The 18,015-nt window shown below is 43.6% G+C and overlaps 1 protein-coding gene and 1 pseudogene across 3 annotated transcripts in view; one reads left to right on the forward strand and one right to left on the reverse strand.

Annotated features, from left to right (window-relative positions):
* The window catches only part of LOC147007541 (uncharacterized), a 61,487-nt gene that overhangs the window by 14,463 nt on the left and 29,009 nt on the right, over nucleotides 1-18,015 (forward strand). For all 3 annotated transcript variants that reach the window (XM_085866966.1, XM_085866965.1, XM_085866967.1), the window contains exons 2-3: nucleotides 8,688-8,898; nucleotides 9,296-9,438. In XM_085866966.1, coding sequence (XP_085723092.1) covers nucleotides 8,688-8,898; nucleotides 9,296-9,438 — 354 coding nt within the window. The remainder of the gene's footprint in view (nucleotides 1-8,687; nucleotides 8,899-9,295; nucleotides 9,439-18,015) is intronic.
* LOC147007543 (uncharacterized) lies at nucleotides 10,748-12,546 on the reverse strand (annotated as a pseudogene).

Genomic DNA, 18,015 nt, shown 5'->3' on the forward strand with positions numbered 1-18,015 from the left:
AACTTCCTTTCGGTCAAGGGCTTTCATTATTTTCAGCACTTGATTGAGAATTTCAAATGCTGTAGAGTACTGAGGGGCAGGAGCATTAACGGTCGGAAGATAGCCAATGGTATCTTGTGTTACAGTGAAATTATCACGAATGAGCAGATTGAATCCCGTCCAAGAGCTGTGACTGTTTGGTTGGTGGTGTCCACTTGACGTGCTCGGAACCACATGAGATCCTTTATCTGTGCCTCCTTCAGTGGTGGGCCAAAGTCCATTTCCAGTGGTTTCATCATGGGCGGGCCCACACGTTCACCAGTAATGTATACAGATAGCTCCAAGGTCACTGGTACAATGGTGCGTTTCTTTTTCACCTGCAAAGTACAAATATTATATTGTTCACCGTATATAATATGATATAGTATTGGTACATAATTTGAGATGGCAGATCATTTTCTATATTAGATCATACTTGGTGATCTTGTTTGGGCTTGGTTAAAGGAGGAACATATGCCATTTCAGGCTGCACAATGATGCCGTTGACTCGGTGGGATGTACCACCCCCACTTAACGTTTCCTCAAGCCGGTCAATGTTGTCGAAGGCCATGGTCGTGGGCACACATGGGTATGTCTTCGTAGGTAGTACAACTCTCAACTCGGGTTCCATGGATAGTTTGTTCATTCACAAAGCTGTGTCCATCTCCTCCAATTTGGAATAGAACATGCCATGGCCGAGCCGGTTTAATGTTTTCATCAGTTCCACATTACCAGTGAGAGAGTTTATCACCCATGGTAAGAGGATGTGCTTTGCTGGAATAACTCGACCACCAGTCACAGCGTACACACAGTCTTGTCTCAGTGAGTTAATAATACGCTGGGATTTGGCCGGAAGCTCTTCTGTTTCTGTGTCTCCAAGACCGAGCAGCGCAGACAGAAATATCATAATGCTTTCTGGAAGCTTCACATCATCCAAATTCAGTTCATCGGGTGATGGAGGCCATGGCTTTGCTTCCAAGTTACGGATCTCACTCCGTATGTGAGGAGCCGCTGACTTGAGTGCCTTTTCTTGTTCATCCTCGGAAGCCACACAAGAAAGTTTCTCCTTCATCTGCATATTTTCATTCACAAGTTGATCAAAAGATAGATTATCTGGATAGACCAGGACTCTGCCATTGTCAGCTTGTATGAAGTGCAAAGATTCAGCGAATCACCTTCAAGCTTCCACCTGATTTGCTTCTTTGTGGATGACTGTATGTTTTCGTTTGGAAAACCAAGAGTTCTCAAATTATTCAGGAGAACGTCTGTGAGTGCAGTGAGTTTCACAACTTGTGGCTGATTGAATAACGTCTCTCTTACGTGATCGAAGAACATCTGATACGCCTGTTGTTCTCTTTCATGGTACCTGGTCTCGGCGGTGTCAGGTTCAGCAGCCTTCGTGTCACGTATGTAAGTTCTTGTATCGGCCTTATAACAAGACTTGTGATACCTGGCTTCAGCTGCAACAAGTTCCCTGGACGTAATGGCAAGAATTTTATCATCAAGTTTCTTCAGTGCAACACTTCTCACGGTTTCATCTGAGCGAAGTTCTCGTGAGAGGATCAGTGGTTCACGAGTCTTGCTTCCCAGGATGTACTTATTTTTCTTGTCACGGAATATGCACACGTCATCCAGGACACGTGAGGATGTTGATGGTAATTCTCGAGCACGTGTAGATGTCCTTGGTTCAGGTGTTGTTGACAGCTCGACCTGTTGTTGCCTAAATCTGTCAAGTGTCTTCTTGTGTGTGAAGTTGGAGTGACATTTCCTGTGATACACTAGTTTATCTTCAAATTCCTCCTCCGAGAGGTCCACGATAGCTTCAAAGTGTTGGAGCTTTACTGCATCAAGCAAAGTTCTGCGTCACTCAGCGTCCTTTGGTTTAGAGAGTTCGGATGATGGAGATGTCTTTGTGCAGATGATACAGCGTTTAGTGTCAGGGTTTAGTGTGGTCTCTTTGGGTGCAGCCATCATCTTTTTGCTGCACACTCAGTTGTTAATCTGAAAATACAGGAAATACATTAATTACCTTCACAAATCGCCATTTGCTGAAACTAAACTATGAATCTTAATGAACGTTCGTCATCCTGTTTCAAAATGAAACAAATATTCTTATCTATCGAAACTCCTTGAACTGGAAATAATAATAATACCCATGATGCTGATCCACGGACACACGATTGATGACAAAACCTGAAATCGCTTGAGTACAGTTGATGTTGTAGGGTCTGAAAAGCAAACTGCGGCGACGGGATTCATACACGGGGCCCGACGAACACTTGTCCAACGCTCGACCCGATAAAGTCAAATTTATTAACATACAAATAAATACATTTTTTAAACTTACAATAACCTTCCATATCGAATGAGAAATTGTTCAATGTAATGATTTGTACGTACAAACCGAGGCAGAATATCGATGACAAACGTTAATAGTTCATGGCCGAAGAGTCGATGCACAAAACTGTTCTTTACTTAACAAGGGGTTTTAACATGAAAATCGCCATAACTTGTCCAATAATTATCACAGAAAGCTGCCAGAGGTCCTGAAATAATATTAAGATATCACTCTATATAGAAGAAATAACATTGGCTATATCCATGTCCTAGAATGTTATGATTTATGAACAAGTATATTTTTAATGACCGTTTTTGCTCTCAATTTTGCCTTGCGCGATTATTTAGCGAAGCATGTTATAGCCTATAAAATGCTTATCATTAAACCTATAGTCACTTATTATATACCAATGGATAGGAAATCAAGTCCGCTTTCCAATGGTATGTGGGAATGCGCTATATGATGTGGAAGAATAAGGATACGTGGCACAAACTGACCACACACCCTTAAATCTTGTCCGCAAATGCGCCGTCCGAGCGATGACTGGTCTAAAACAGAAAATTGGAGATAATTAACTTGAGCTACTCTTTTGAAAGGTCCATCATGCTGTTTTGTTATCTACATTTGTGTCTTCATTCAGTCATATCACTTTTTTCTGGTCCCTCAAGATGGTACCAATTTCCATCTCAGCTCATGGACTAATGGTCCGGGAACAAAAGGCAGATATTTTAGTGAACCTGTTTTTGCCGGATAAAGTTTTTATCTATGCTGTTTCTTGTATCCTTGGGGCAGCTCTTCATGATTCAGGGGGGTGACCATTCGTAACCCTTGGGCAATTTGCTATATTGACCGTTTTATGCCGGTTGCACCCAAATGTGCCCCAAAGTACTATTTTTTGCGATATCTTGTAAATAGCTGTGACCAAAAGTCATCACATTTATTTTTCATCATTATTATTCACAAGGCAAGTATTTTACATCTGATTTGGACACAATTTGCCCAAACTTGATGATTATTAACCCTCTCCTGGCATTCCTCGGGGATCATATATACCCCAAACGTAGGCCTACATTTTCTGCTTTGATCTGTTTGTCACCCATGCATATTAAGATGAAGTATTGGCTGAGAGACTTCATTAGTTAGTTAAACTGACAAAAGGTGGCACCATTGCATTGTTTCAGATATTAGAAGCACATGGCTGGGCACCACTCCCACTCTGCTGTGCAGGTTTGTCATAGAATAGGCTCCCAGACTTCCAGTTGTCAAGCTTTATATGAAGTAGTTAGTAAAATAGAATCTCCAGATTAAAATACTAGACAAGTTCAGATTGTATAAATTTAGTTTTTACAATGACAGTTATCAAAATGGGCATGACAGTTGTTGTTGGATGCTGCCCTCTTTTAGCAGGGAACCGTACTAATAAATGTGAACCTTTGTATGGTACTAGTATTCAAGCACAGTTATAAAATGCTTTCTCCCAGGTTAGAATCTAATTTTTGACTTATTTATTTTCAGGGTTGACTTTTTCAGATGGTGGTAAAACATGACAAAATTGTTAATGAACTTCTCCCTGCCCATACTCTTTCAGGATGTGACACAGTTGCTTGCTACTTTGGGCTAGAGAAAGGCTGTGTACTTAAAACACTGAAGGCTGGCTATGAGTTATTGGCTGTAGGCGACATTAAAGCACCATTCACAGCTGTAATGGAACAGGCCACAACCTTCATCTCTGCATGCTATGGTATGAAAAAAGCCAAAGACATGTCCGAGACAAGATTGCTTGTCTGGGGTAAAAAGAATGGGAAGGGTCACACATCATCACCCAAACTGTGCACCCTGCCACCGACAAAGGAGGCTTTCACAGAAAATGTCAAGAGGGCTCACTATCAGGTGATTACCTCATCTTATGGTGAATGCTTGAAACTAGCCATCCACCGGCATTGGACCCTGAGGAATATGGATGGATGAGAGATGTCAAGAACAAGTCGCTGTCACCAATTACAGTCCCAGATGATGTGAAACTGGCCCCAGAATATGTTCTTGAAATGATCAGGTGTGGTTGCAAAAGTGAAAGTCCCTGTAATTCGAGGTGTGGTTGTCAAGTCAGAGGTCTGCCTTGCATAATTTTCTGTGCCTGTTATGCAGTTGGCTGCTCACGTGTGCAGCAGCAAGGTTTGAGATTGGGGAAGCAACTCGTAGTAGCAGATTATTTGTTTGTTTCACTTATTTAATTGATCTTACGCTTGGTCAAACTAAACACATTGAGTGTCTAACCCAGTCTATTTTGCATCAATGTCAGCAGGTCGGAAAGCAAGAGATGACATTAAAATCCCATGCCATAATTTGGGAGTGGTTTTGTGCAATAATGCGTCAAAGACCCCTGTTGTCTATAGATGTTCAAATGTTTTGTGCTGGGTAAAATCAGTCAGGAAAGGGTTAATATTGAGTATTAAGTCATTATTCTATCTTTTAAGTTGTTTTTGGTTACCTTATTTGTGACTAAAGTAAGGATGAGGTGGTTATTGTGCAATCATATGTTGTCTGTGTTCAAATTTTATGTCCTGGCTTAAAATAGCCCCGAAAGGGTTAATACTGAGTAATTCACAATTGTTTTATATCTTAAGTTGTTTTTGGTTACATAATTTGTGAATAAACATCGACACAAGCAAATGTGATGATGTTCGTTGGGTTCATTGCAATAAATAATGAAAAAAAATAGATTTTTTTCATTATTTATGCGTTTACCGGCACAAAAGGGTTAATATAGCAAATTGCCCAAGGGTTGCAAACGGTCACCTCCACCTGAATCATGAAGAGCTTCCCCAAGGCCACAAGAAACAGCAAAGAAAAAACTTTATCCGGCAAAACCAGGTTCACCCCTACTGCTCCTGACTAAATGGCAGCACCTCTTCTAAAAGCAAGTGAGCTGTGTTTCCCTTTCCTTGCAGCTTTCTGTTCAGGCCATTTAAAAGTGAGATTATGTCCACCATGAAGTGAAATGTCTGCACGCACACACACACACACACACACACACACACACACACACACACACACACACACACACACACACACACACACACACACACACACGCACACACACACACTTTCTTGGAGGTGACAATCTCATTCCGAATCCTTCTTGAACATCCCTCATAACTCGCAAGTCAAGCCCCCAAGTCAAAATCAAAAATAATGAGCAAAATTTCACCATTTTAACTCCTATTTTAACAAATGTAAATACAATGATGCGGTCAGTGCGCATGTCGTTTGTTTTCTTTGTTGGTTACTCCAAGATGGCGGACAGCAAACGTGGTGACGTCACGTGTAGTTTGTTTTGTTTGTTGGTTACTCCAAGATGGCGGACAGCAAACGTGGTGACGTCACATGCACGTGTAGTTTGTTTTGTTGGTTACTCCAAGATAGCGGACAGTAAACGTGGTGACGTCACGTGTAGTTTGTTTTGTTTGTTGGTTACTCCAAGATTGCGGACAGTAAACGTGGTGACGTCACGTGTCGTTTGTTTTGTTTGTTGGTTACTCCAAGATGGCGGACAGTAAACGTGGTGACATCACGTGTAGTTTGTTTTGTTTGTTGGTTACTCCAAGATAGCGGACAGTAAACGTGGTGACGTCATGTGCAGTTTGTTTTGTTTGTTGGTTACTCCAAGATGGCGGACAGTAAACGTGGTGACGTCACGTGCACGTGGAGTTTGTTTTGTTTGTTGGTTACTCCAAGATAGCGGACAGCAAACGTGGTGACGTCACATGCACGTGCACCCTCCATTGAAGGGGGAGTTTTCAAAACAACATCTCTTTTGTTATTTACATACAAGTCGCTCATTATGGGATTTTCGCTTCCCCACCCAGTGAGGATCAGGGTGTTGCGAACGTTTTAGAAGGGCGGTTCGAATGGTAAACTGAGGCTGCGAAACAGATTGAAGTAATAATATTGCTCACAAAATGGCGAAAATAATCGCCGAATGGAGAGCAGGCTGTGCGCGGAGCACAAGGTGTAAGTGTTGCTCACAGAATTCGCCGGTAATCGGATGTATTTTCCCGTTTTTCACTCCGCCAACGTTCTCAAGTCTTATTTTATCCTTTCACGACGCTCACAAAGATTTTTCTGAAAATTCATTTATAATGAGAAAAAGGGGGATTTTATCGGTCAGGCTTGGGAGACACACTCAAGTCCTTAAAGAGCCGCAGGTTGCGACCCCGTGCTCGGGTCTTGAGTTCAAGCCCCTGTTTTACCATTGAATTAATACTACTTAAGGTTGACTCAGCCTGTCATCCTTCTGAGGTCGGTAAAATGAGTACCAGTGTGCTGGTAACAGGGGCACTGCATCAGTGGCACACCTATGTCTTCAAGCGGCCATCTGGTGCATACGAATAAAAGAAGGAATTCAGTGGAGCAGACGGTGATAGGAGGAGGAGCCTGAGAGTAAAGTAGAGGAGAGGTAAGATGGTTGTGAGGTCGGGGTCTTTCACTCAGAGAGGAGTTAATGCACCGAATGGTCTCACTGGATGATTAGTGTAAAGAAACAGTTGATAAGTTTAAATTGTAATTAGATCGGTACCTGGAAGTATTGGAGGTCGAGGGGTGTCGGGATGTTCGGAGGACTTTGCGGGAGCTCGAGTCCGGATGGGTGATTGTGTGCATCTGTGCAGTGTCATGGTTGTGGAGGGGTCTCTTCAAGGGGTGGTGTGTGGTTGATATCTGTGTCTCTCACCCAACAAACCGCCTTCTCGAAAGGAAAAAATAACACAAAAAAACAAACAAACAAATTGTGATGTCCCTGGACGTGTCAATGTCTCATCCACATTCCTCCAATGAAATTGCATTGTTTTGGTGGGGAAAATTGGAAGAAGAGTCAGGGTAAAGAAGAGTCTGGGTGAAGAAGAGTCAGGGTGAAGAAGAGTCTGGGTGAAGAAGAGTCAGGGTGAAGAAGAGTCAGGGTGAAGAAGAGTCAGGGTGAAGAAGAGTCAGGGTGAAGAAGAGTCAGGGTGAAGAAGAGTCAGGGTGAAGAAGAGTCAGGGTGAAGAAGAGTCAGGGTGAAGAAGAGTCAGGGTGAAGAAGAGTCTGGGTGAAGAAGAGTCTGGGTGAAGAAGAGTCAGGGTGAAGAAGAGTCTGGGTGAAGAAGAGTCAGGGTGAAGAAGAGTTTGGGTGAAGAAGAGTTTGGGTGAAGAAGAGGCCGCTGATGGATATGTCCGAATCTGGGTGTGTTGAGTTACCAAGTTGTTTTGGTTAAGTGCTCACCAAGTGGTTTAACACCCGAGAGAGAACGCCTGGCTTGGTAAGCGCGAACTCTCTGCTTAGTAAGAGGAACTGAACAATCCCTGATTGATGCTTCGCTCGATGTAATCAATAAAACCTCCATCTCATAAACTCCGACTCCACGTGGTGTTATTAGTGTGTCATGGTGGTTGGTGTTCAAGACCTTCAGTTGTGCGAAAAACCCTCGTGTTAGTTCATGGTTAAGATGGCGGGCTTAATATCTTGGGGTCTGAGTTTGAGTCCCTGTTGTGCTGTTGAACTAATACCAGGTGGGTTGACTCAGCCTGTCATCCTTCTGATGTCAGCAAAATGAGTTCCAGGTGACTGGAAACAGGGGCACTGCATCAGAGGCACTGCGTTAACACTGTGTGGTATCGTGTTCTGTGAACTCTCGAGTTGTGATTTTATTAAACTCGGGTTTAGTGAATGGTTAACGTGATACGAGATTAGTTAATAACTTTTTATACCCGTTGTGTTATTGTGGTGTGTGTGTGTGTGTGTGTGTGTGCGCGTGTGTGCGTGTGCGTGTGTGCGTGTGTGTGTGTGTGTGTGTGTGTGTGTGTGTGTGTGTGTGTGTGTGTGTGTGTATGTGTGTGTGTGTGTGTGTGTGTGTGTGTGTGTGTTTGTGGGAGGGGGGGAGAGACACCAACTTGTGATCACGTGACAGTAATTGTAAATGTTTAAGTAATTTCAGTGATTAAAGATCATTATTAACTCTGAGAAGTTTCCACAAGTTGATATTTTAAATTATTAATAAATTGATCATTGTGATGTAATTTAACTAAATTTACTGTTTTCACATCTCAGGATATTATATGAATTTGTTAATTAAGTTTATCAGTGATTTATAATAATCCATAATAATTAACATTAATTAACATTAATCACTAAAAACCCCAAACACACACAAGGGGATTAAACCCTCCCCTCACTCGATCACCTCCTTTACAATTTCATCCTTTACTGTTCTCGTTTACATCGAGATCCTCTCGTTCATCCCTCGAACCCAGGATGTTCTTCCCTGTAATAACTCGAACCCGCTCTTCTCTCCCCACAGATGATCCGGGAGTTCCTTGTTTCCACGATCGCTGTTCTCTCCAATATCTCCCGCGTCCCAGAGAACCGCGGCTGTCTCCGTCAGGCGAACGTACTGGACGTGATGAAGATCTATTCCAACATGGACGATGATGTGTTCAAACTGTTCGCCCTGCAGGTCACGGCACACGTGGTGGATTCCCTGGACTGTGATCCTCTTGGGACTTCCAAAGGTGGGACATTCTCCCTCCATCATCCTCCACGTGTCCCTCCATCATCCTCCACGTGTCCCTCCATCACCCTCACGTGTCCCTCCATCTCCCCCACGTGTCCCTCCACCATCCCCCACGTGTCCCTCCACGAGATGTACAAAGTGAAGAGTAATTAATCGATTTTGTCCCAAACCGGTAAATTAATATATTCCTGTTTAACAGAAACACAATCGATCGTTGGTTCTTTAAAAACATCAAATTCCGGATAAAGAGATAATTGGGGTTAATGGGGGAATAAGGGCGAAATAAACAAAAGGGGTTCGTTATCTCCCAATGCACCCCCTTCCCGCTCGGTGGGTTCAAGTCCCTTTGACCCCCCTCCCCCCCTCCTCCCCATTATTGTTCCCGTGTCCCACAGAAGCCATGAAGGTGTTGATAGAAACTTACAAGAAGCACACGGTGTACGGGAGATACAAGTCTCTGGATATCATCTATTTCCTCACGGAGGAGCTCATGGAGACTATGTTCCTGTTGATGACGTGTGGGACCGAGAGGAAGAAGGTGGGGGTGGGGAGAGTGGGGGGTGGGGGGGGTGGGTGTGAAGGAAGGGGTGGGGGTGGGGGAGAGTGGGGGGTGGGGTGGGGTGGGGGAGAGTGGGGGGTGGGGGAGAGTGGGGAGAGTGGGGGGTGGGGGAGAGTGGGGAGGGTGGGGGTGGGTGTGAAGGAAGGGGTGGGGAGAGTGGTGGGGGCTGTGATCACGAGGTTCTTGAAGGGTAAAGAGATGAGTAAATTAACTTGTATAATTATCGTTTGTTAGTTTCACCACCGAAGGTTGAAGAAGCTATTGTGTTTTCACCTCTGTTTGTTGTTTGTCTGTTTGTTGTTTGTCTGTTTGTTGTTTGTCTGTGTGCAGGATATCTCATAAAGTTATGGACCGATTCGGATGAAACTCGGTGGACACGTTGAGTGTGTAACAAGGACGAACTGATTCGATTTTGGTGAAGATTCGAATCCGGATCCGAAAACGATAATTATTTAATTTTAAACGGATTCTTCACCATTGAGAGATGGCGGTTAAAAACGGTTTATTACACGATGTTTAAAACGTGTTTTTGGCCCATATTTTCTCGTGGATCAGGAATTACGTGGTGGAGGTTTGCACCCTACCGAGTGCCATTCTAGTTAGTTTAGTTATAACTATTATCATTATCACCACACAACAATAAACTCCACATTCACGATCGTGATGCACATCGCACGTTCATCCCCACATGAGTCCAGGCATGACATGACAAATAAGGACTGAACCTCACACAAATTGCAACAGAAAATCTGATAACTGTTCATGACTCATAAATGTCTCCTCTATAACGTATAAAAAGTCCTAATGAATCCAAGTGGTGGAAAAAATTTTCTTTATAAATTAAAATTATTGAAATTTTTATTTTTTTATTTTTCCAAAATGTTTCTTCACCGTACTCTGGTACCACTTTTTGCTACGTTATATTGGGATATTTAGCAACGCTCTAACTATATATGTAATACCAAACACATATTTCCATAGGAAGATGGTCTGGTTTTATTATTGAGATGACCCGTGCCTTCAGATAAGACCTCTAAATGATTTAAATCCATTTATTATGGCCTAACATATATATATATATATATATATATATATATATATATATATATATATATATATATATATATATATATATATATATATATACTTTAATAGTGCATACACTGATGTTCAACACAACCAATAATGTGTAATGATTAAAAGTTATGTGCTTCTGAAGACATTATTTTAAAGTAACAGCACTATTATACTATTTAAGGCAACATAATATTTTAGGTTGTCTGGTTACTCAACCACTGGTTTCATCATCGTCATCGTCATCGTCATCACATTCAGTCTGAAATGAATTTGCACACCCTGATCCTTTGCAGTTGCTACATGCAACAGAGCACTCAATGTCGTGCCTCTTGCATGTGCACCTTAGGCTGCTGCAATCTGTCTTGCAGCTTTATCTGATGACCTGCAGGAGTTCCTGGGGAGCTGGTGGTAAGTCAGTTTGGACAGGGATGAGCCCCCCATCACTTTCTGTCCATCCCCATCTTTGGCGGCAGGAGTTCATCCACGGTTCTCTTCCACTGCTGCACCTGGTAGTACACGCGGAGACTGTGGTACTTTGCTGCTGTAGAGGTAGGTGGTAGGCTCTGTGGCTGTACATAAGAAGTTATAGTAGCCACCTTCTCACAAAAGTGCTTGTGTCATCGTGAGCTGAGTCCCTCCCCAGGCTTACCATTGTCCAGGCAGACCAAAGCATTCTCTCCTGCTGTCACAACATCTGCTGTGGAAGCTGACGGTGTGTCAAACACTGTAGCTTGCTCACGGAAGTCATCACTGGTTGTGAATTTCTTGAGGGTGGCTCCTTTACCAATGCCATACAGGCGGGATGTAGCATCACACCCAAGGATCGCATGGATGAAGAGAATGTGAGTGCACACACTGGGACCCAGTTGCTGCTTGAGAGCCTTGGTGTTCCAGACACGTGGGTTATTTGTGCTCTTCTTTGGCTCAGGGTGGAAGAAGAGGTCATGTGACTCGAGCTTGGTATGGTAGATAAGGAGCATGAGCAGATCTGTATCATCACCAATGAGCACAGTATTTGTTGTGGTTGAAGACTCCACTGCTTTCTGCACTACGAGGAGATCAGCATCACCTGAAGCATGATATGTCTGACAGTTCTTCTTCTGCAGTTGGCCACTGAGCATGAAGATGAACTGTTGCTTGTTTGTGTTGTTTGCGAGGAACTCGTCTTTTTTCATTTTAACAGGCATGCCCTCATCAAAAGTCACGGTTGCTCCAGTCCTCCTACGTGCTCGTCTCTGGTGTGTCATGTCCTTGGTGGATGTACCCTCATAACTATCGAAAATGACAATTGCCTCCCCATACTTTATTGTGACATACTCGGTGTACAACCTGCAGATGTTATTGTATGTGGATCCACGTGTCCATGGGATGCGCTGAACAAGTGCTCCGCCATCCAGCACGTACTGAACCTGGCCTGTGATCCCTGGAACGTCAGGTGTGAGGAGGGCCCAGATGGCATCTGCTAGCACTGGCTTCTGTGGCTGTCGAAGCATTAGGGAGGTGTCAAACTGCTGGTGGATGACTGCACAGCTCATACTTGAATACTGACGCCAGATCTCGTGATGCTTTTGCAGCAACTGTGAGTCGCTGGAAAAGTAGTTGAGGATCCACCTGCACTGCTTCACCACCAATCTTCACTGATGATTGTGTGCTCAAGGTGATTGCCTGATCCCTTTTCATGAATGTGTACTCAGCAGTGGTGTGTCCATCCATGCTGGCCAAGATGGTGTTCCCGATGGTCTTTGCCTTGTCAACATTCACGGTAGTGTGTGCATGGACCCCAGTCGAGACACTGCGCAAGCTCGGATCAGGGCAGAAGGGGTTTCTTTCATGGAGATAGTTCAGAACTGCGTGTGTGTCCTTCAGGTCACCCGCTTGCCTGGCATCTGTCATGTCCTTGTTTTGCTCACCAGTGTTGCAATTGACTCCTGTTAGCTCTTGCATGGCATTGTTGACTTCAGCACAAGCTGGCATGGCGAGGAGCCATGTTACACGCTGCTGTTCTGTCATCCTTCGCCCTTTTGTGAGGCCACCACTGGTCTTCATGCTTCTCATTAGCACTTGTTCAATGATGAGATCTACGGACAGGCCAGCCCATAGGCGATCACTTCTTCTGGCCATGCACTGGACTGATTACTTTGAACATGCCCTTGACTGCACCCAATATCATGTCTCATGTAAAACAAAGTTTCTGGTAGATTGTGGATAGTACTGAACCCTTTGTGTGGACATCAGACATGCAGATGTGCAAAAATCCATTATTTTAACATGGGAGGCAATGGAGAAAAATGCCATCACCGATTTCAGTACTTTTCAATAGTTTCCACCACTTGGATTCCTTAGGACTTTTGATATGTTATACAGGACATATTTATGAGAATAAACCAATTGAAAGAGTTTCTGTTGCAATTTGTGTGAGGTCATGTCATATAATGCCTGTACTACATGGAGTCGTTTGAAGGAAACCATGTTTGTTCTGATCCCCGAACTGATCATCACTTGTGACTCGTTCCTGAGTTTCTTGTTTCAACATCGAGCTCTCAGCGCTTTTTCCCGCCATTTTATAACCACGTGATCAGCATGTAGTCCGTGCCCCTGAACTCACCACGACCCGTCCACCCCAAAACAGAATCCATTGGATCAGACCCATTGGAATTGACGATCGTACTCTCACTTGCGTGACAGATATAGAGTGGGGGGTGGGGAGTTGAGAGGTCGGGGAAGGTAAATAATAGTGAAGTAGATAGTCGAACAAGGACAAATGTGTCCAAGAGCCACGTCCTAAAGGTTTTGTCTTCACCAGAAGAGGAACAGGAAGAGGAAGAAGAAGAAGAAGAAAAAAAAAACAACTTCCGATATTTCGTCACGTGCCTTGATTGAGCCAATAGCGACACCCGTCATGGACGATTGTCGTTCATGACGAGAAAATAGTGTATTTACGAAATTACAATACATTAAATGGAATAATCTTTAAATAGTAACATGAATTTTTCGAAACTTAAAAGCAAATGTCCGAATATATTTAAAAGTTCATGATAGACGCTCTCAAAAGGCACCCTCAATGCGAGGATGTGTACAGGTGTTTAGTATTTAAGGAGATCCGGATCCTGTATATAAAAGAGCCGAGTCCGAAAGGTTTTGTCTTCAGAAGAAGAAGAAGAAGAAGAAGAACGCCGAGCTCCCTCAGAGCCACGTCTCGTCTCGCCTTGCGAGACGCGGGTAAAAATCGTGTAAATTATGATAAAAGCATCAAATTTGGCATTTCTGTTCTGCAGGGCTTTCTGATCAAATCTGCCCGATTGACCATTTGAAAATCCAAATTTTGAAAAAAAAAAAAAAAAAAAACTTCAAACAAATTTGAAGTCACAGCTGGCTGAAATTCTTGAAGCGCAAGTGAACATCCCAGACAGAGAACCAAGGGGAGATGCAGTCATCATTGATGGCTCAGCACTTATCAATGCCCTACCTCCATGCACTTCAAAGATATTTGATGACTATGCTAAAGAAGACATCATCCCAAAGATGGAATCCTATGGTGCCAGGTACGAGAGGGTGGACGTAGTGTTTGATGTGTACAAGTAGTCAAGTCTGAAGTCCGAGGCAAGGTCGAAAAGGTGGCAAGGAATCAGAAGAAGAGTGACAGGAACCAGTAAGACCCCAAGTAACTGGAGAAGCTTTCTTCGAGATGACAGTAACAAGACTGAGCTGTTTCACTTCCTTGCGGAAAAGATGTGTGAAGCACAGACGACAAGCACAGTCATTGTCACAAAAGGAGAAGATGCCATTAGCAACACAAGGAAGTCACTGGATGCTGTGTCTCCATGTTGTCATGAAGAAGCTGACACTCAAATATTTGTACACGCCAGGGATGCAACGACGGATGGTAGCAAGTCCATTATCATTAAGGCTAATGACACGGATGTACGAGTCATAGCAATAGCTGTACTGCCATCCTTACAGGAACTAGGTCTTGAGAACATGTGGATTGCCTTTGTCCAAAGAGCCAAGGCACGATGGATTCCATTCCATGAGGTAGTTTCTGCAATAGGGCCTGAGAAAGCTAGAGGGATCCCATACTTCCATGCGTTCACTGGATGTGACGTCGTGTCTGCCTTCCGCGGTAAAGGGAAGAAAACTGCATGGCAGACTTGGAACGTCTTTGATGATGTTTCTGAAACATTCACCAATCTCAGCCAGCATCCAACATCGATTCGTGATCTTGACTTTTTTAATTTTTTTTTCTTCAAATTTTTCAAAATTTGGATTTTCAAATGGTCAATCAAGCAGATTTGATTAGAATCCCCTGGAGAACAAATGTGCCAAATTTGATGCTTGTATCATCATTTGCATGATTCCTCTCAAAAATTGCTGTTATCTGCCCCACTATAAAAGGGGATTTCCCGATAAAGGGAAGGGGGGGGGTCGGTTTTATAACAATTTGTGGTTTTCTCACCTAATTATCTGATGTTGATCCAACACGTAAAGCGTTTTGAGATTTTCCACTGAAATAATTATATAAATCACAATTAAACACCGAACATGTTAAACATCCAAACACCGTGTGGGACGTTCTCACTCAAACAAGCCTTCAATTACGAACACCAACACACTTTACCTTCTCCACTACCAACATGCCGACCACCTTGAATTATTTATTTATTTAAACACACTTTACCCTCTCCACTACCAACATACCTACCACCTTGAATTATTTATTTATTTAAACACACTTTACCCTCTCCATTACCGACATCTTTTTCTTCTTCTTTTGGCATGCTCCCGTTCGGGGTCGCCACAGCGGATCATCCGTTATGATCCGCATATTGATTTGGCATAGGTTTTACGCCGGATGCCCTTCCTGACACAACCCTGGTCGCCTCTTACGACACAGGGATAAGGATTGGGTTTCGCAATGATTTCCGGGCTGCCCTACACCCTCTCATAGCGCGGCCCAGTGCAGAGCTCCTGTGTTCAAGCGATCCTCCAACCCAAGCCTCCGAGTAGCCGGATTACAGGCGCACGCCGCTACGCCCGGTATCTCTCCACTACCGGCATATCACCTTTAATTTTTTATTTATTTAAATACACTTTACACTCTCCTCAATATATATATATATAATATATATAATATATATATAATATATATATATATATATATATATAATATATATATATATATATATATATATATATATATATATATACATATGTGTGTGTGTGTGTACACAAGACGAGTCCTGAAGGGATATGGCTGCTTGCAATTGCAGTCCCTGCCAATCTGCTTGAGTGAAATGCCAGACTGGTGATGAGGCAGCAATCTTTGAATTGCCAGAGAGATGTTGACTCTTATAAACCAATTGGAGGAAAGAAAGAGCAGGAGACATTGTGAGAGAGTCCGTAATAACCAAGTCCAGAAGAGACGATTTGCCATTGGGAGAAATCCTGGTTGGAAAGTTCACAGATTGAGTCAGTCCCATGGAGTGACGGAAGTCCTTTGGTGAAGTTCCGTGGCTGGTGAGAGAGGTCCTCGCACCCAGACAAGTTGCATGGTGACAATTGAAATCACCACATATGAGGAATAAAAGAGTTCAGATGAGTGGTTAAAAATTTGTACAAATTGTCTGAGACATGTAGATGGAGTCATCACTGGAAGGAAGATGGCACAAAACAAAGACAAACAAGAGGTGGGAGTGGAGGGGAAGTCGCAGCCAAAGGTTCTCCTGTGGATTGGGAGGTGTAAGATCATTACTCAGGCAGTGAGAAATTGAGTTATCGATGTAAGGAGTGACTTTGCCGCCAGAGCGGCATTGAGGCCCATCAACTTGTAGGATACAATAGCCAGGGAGAGACACTAAGCAGTCACGGACGTTCTGTGGGAGGAAAGATTCTGTGAAAGAGATAGACGATGCCCGGGCTTTCAGCAGCAGCCATGATTGAAAGATCTGCTCAGTTAGAGAGGAAGCCTCTGAAGGTTGAGGTCCACACAGTGGGTCACAGGGGTGGTTGCGTTGAGAGGGTGCGTAACAGGTAGGAGGCTCTGAGGGTGAGGGACAGGTGGAAGGAGGCATGATGGCAGTGGGAGAGATGGAAGGGGGTGGGATGAGGTGGAAAACGGGAGGGGCAGGAAGGGGGGGATTGGAGGGGACTGGGCATGGGGGAAGATGGGAGGGACCTGCACGTGAGGTAACCTTAGAGGGGCAGTATGATGGGGGAAGCCGAGAGGGTGCATGATGAGGGGGAAGCTGAGAGGAGGATGATTGGGGGAGGGGGGCAGGATGATGAGTAGGCCGAGAGGGGGGAGGCATTGAGAGGTGTGTTTGGAGGGAAACTTTGAGGGGATGAAGTGTGTGGGAAGCTTTGAGAGGGTGGTGTGAGGTGAGGTGAAGGGGAAGTTTGGAGAGGGTGGGGTCAGGGGGAACATGAAGTGGAGGAATGCTGAAGAAGGGGACATGTAGGGGGTGGGGGGGGGTTTGGAAGGACGCATGCTTATTGGAGATATGGGGGAGGATACTGACACAGAGGGGGTTCACACTGTAAAATAAGGTGAAGGGGATTTGATTGTTGTGTGCAGATAACCTCTGTAAACAGTAATTCTCAAGATTTCCATATTTAACGTCTGAGATAAAGATCATGGGATTGGTGGAAGGAATTGGTGTTGAAGGCAAAGAGAACGGTCATGCTGTAGGATTGAGAGAATGGATGACAGGCCAGGTAGTTCGGTGAGAGACAGGTGAGCAAAGTTTGCCTTGTGAAGACAAAGAGTTAGAAAACTTTGTGATGAAGAAGAACACGTGGGATGATGATACCAGAGAAATAAGGGAGGTGAAACGTTTTAACATGTTTTCAAAAGCTTTTAAATGAAGAAGGAATAAGCATTTTCTTCAATTAAGACATTGAGAAAATTATAGAGGAAAAGGAGAGATGAACAGGAAGTAAAGTAGAAGGCAGAATAAGATCATGCTTTGGAGTGAGTTTTTGGGGGGTTTTAAAAACAATTTTGAATGGAGAGGGAATAGGATAACTTTTTAAAAAGCAGAAAGGACAAAATGTTGGGGATAAAAAGAGAAACGGAACAACAAAACAACCTCAAAACTGAGACGATTGAGCTCCGGTTATCCAAGAAGGCCGAGGCTACACGAAAAAAAACAATGAATTCAACAATATCGACAACAATGTACGATTTTTCACGGAAACTTTCAATGAATATACAAACAGCACATCGAGACGAAAATCTAACATAAAAACATGATGGATCCGATTCAGAAAACTTTAACCTGATTGTGGTGGAAGGACAAGCTGTGGATCCGACCTGCACGTGGAACAACCCTGAACCGGAATCAAACAACTCCGAACCATGAACTTGTGATTTGTTCATGGCTCAAGCAGTATTTCTCGAACCCTTCAGGAAAGACATCATGGGGCCTTTATTGTATATCAACCAATGTCAACAGACAGGACACCCAGCTTAATGTCGATCTG

Source organism: Eptatretus burgeri, unplaced genomic scaffold (assembly GCF_056783735.1).
Source record: "Eptatretus burgeri isolate ZD-2024b unplaced genomic scaffold, Ebu_testis_v1 Ebu_testis_scaffold_119, whole genome shotgun sequence".
Taxonomy (NCBI): domain Eukaryota; kingdom Metazoa; phylum Chordata; class Myxini; order Myxiniformes; family Myxinidae; genus Eptatretus; species Eptatretus burgeri.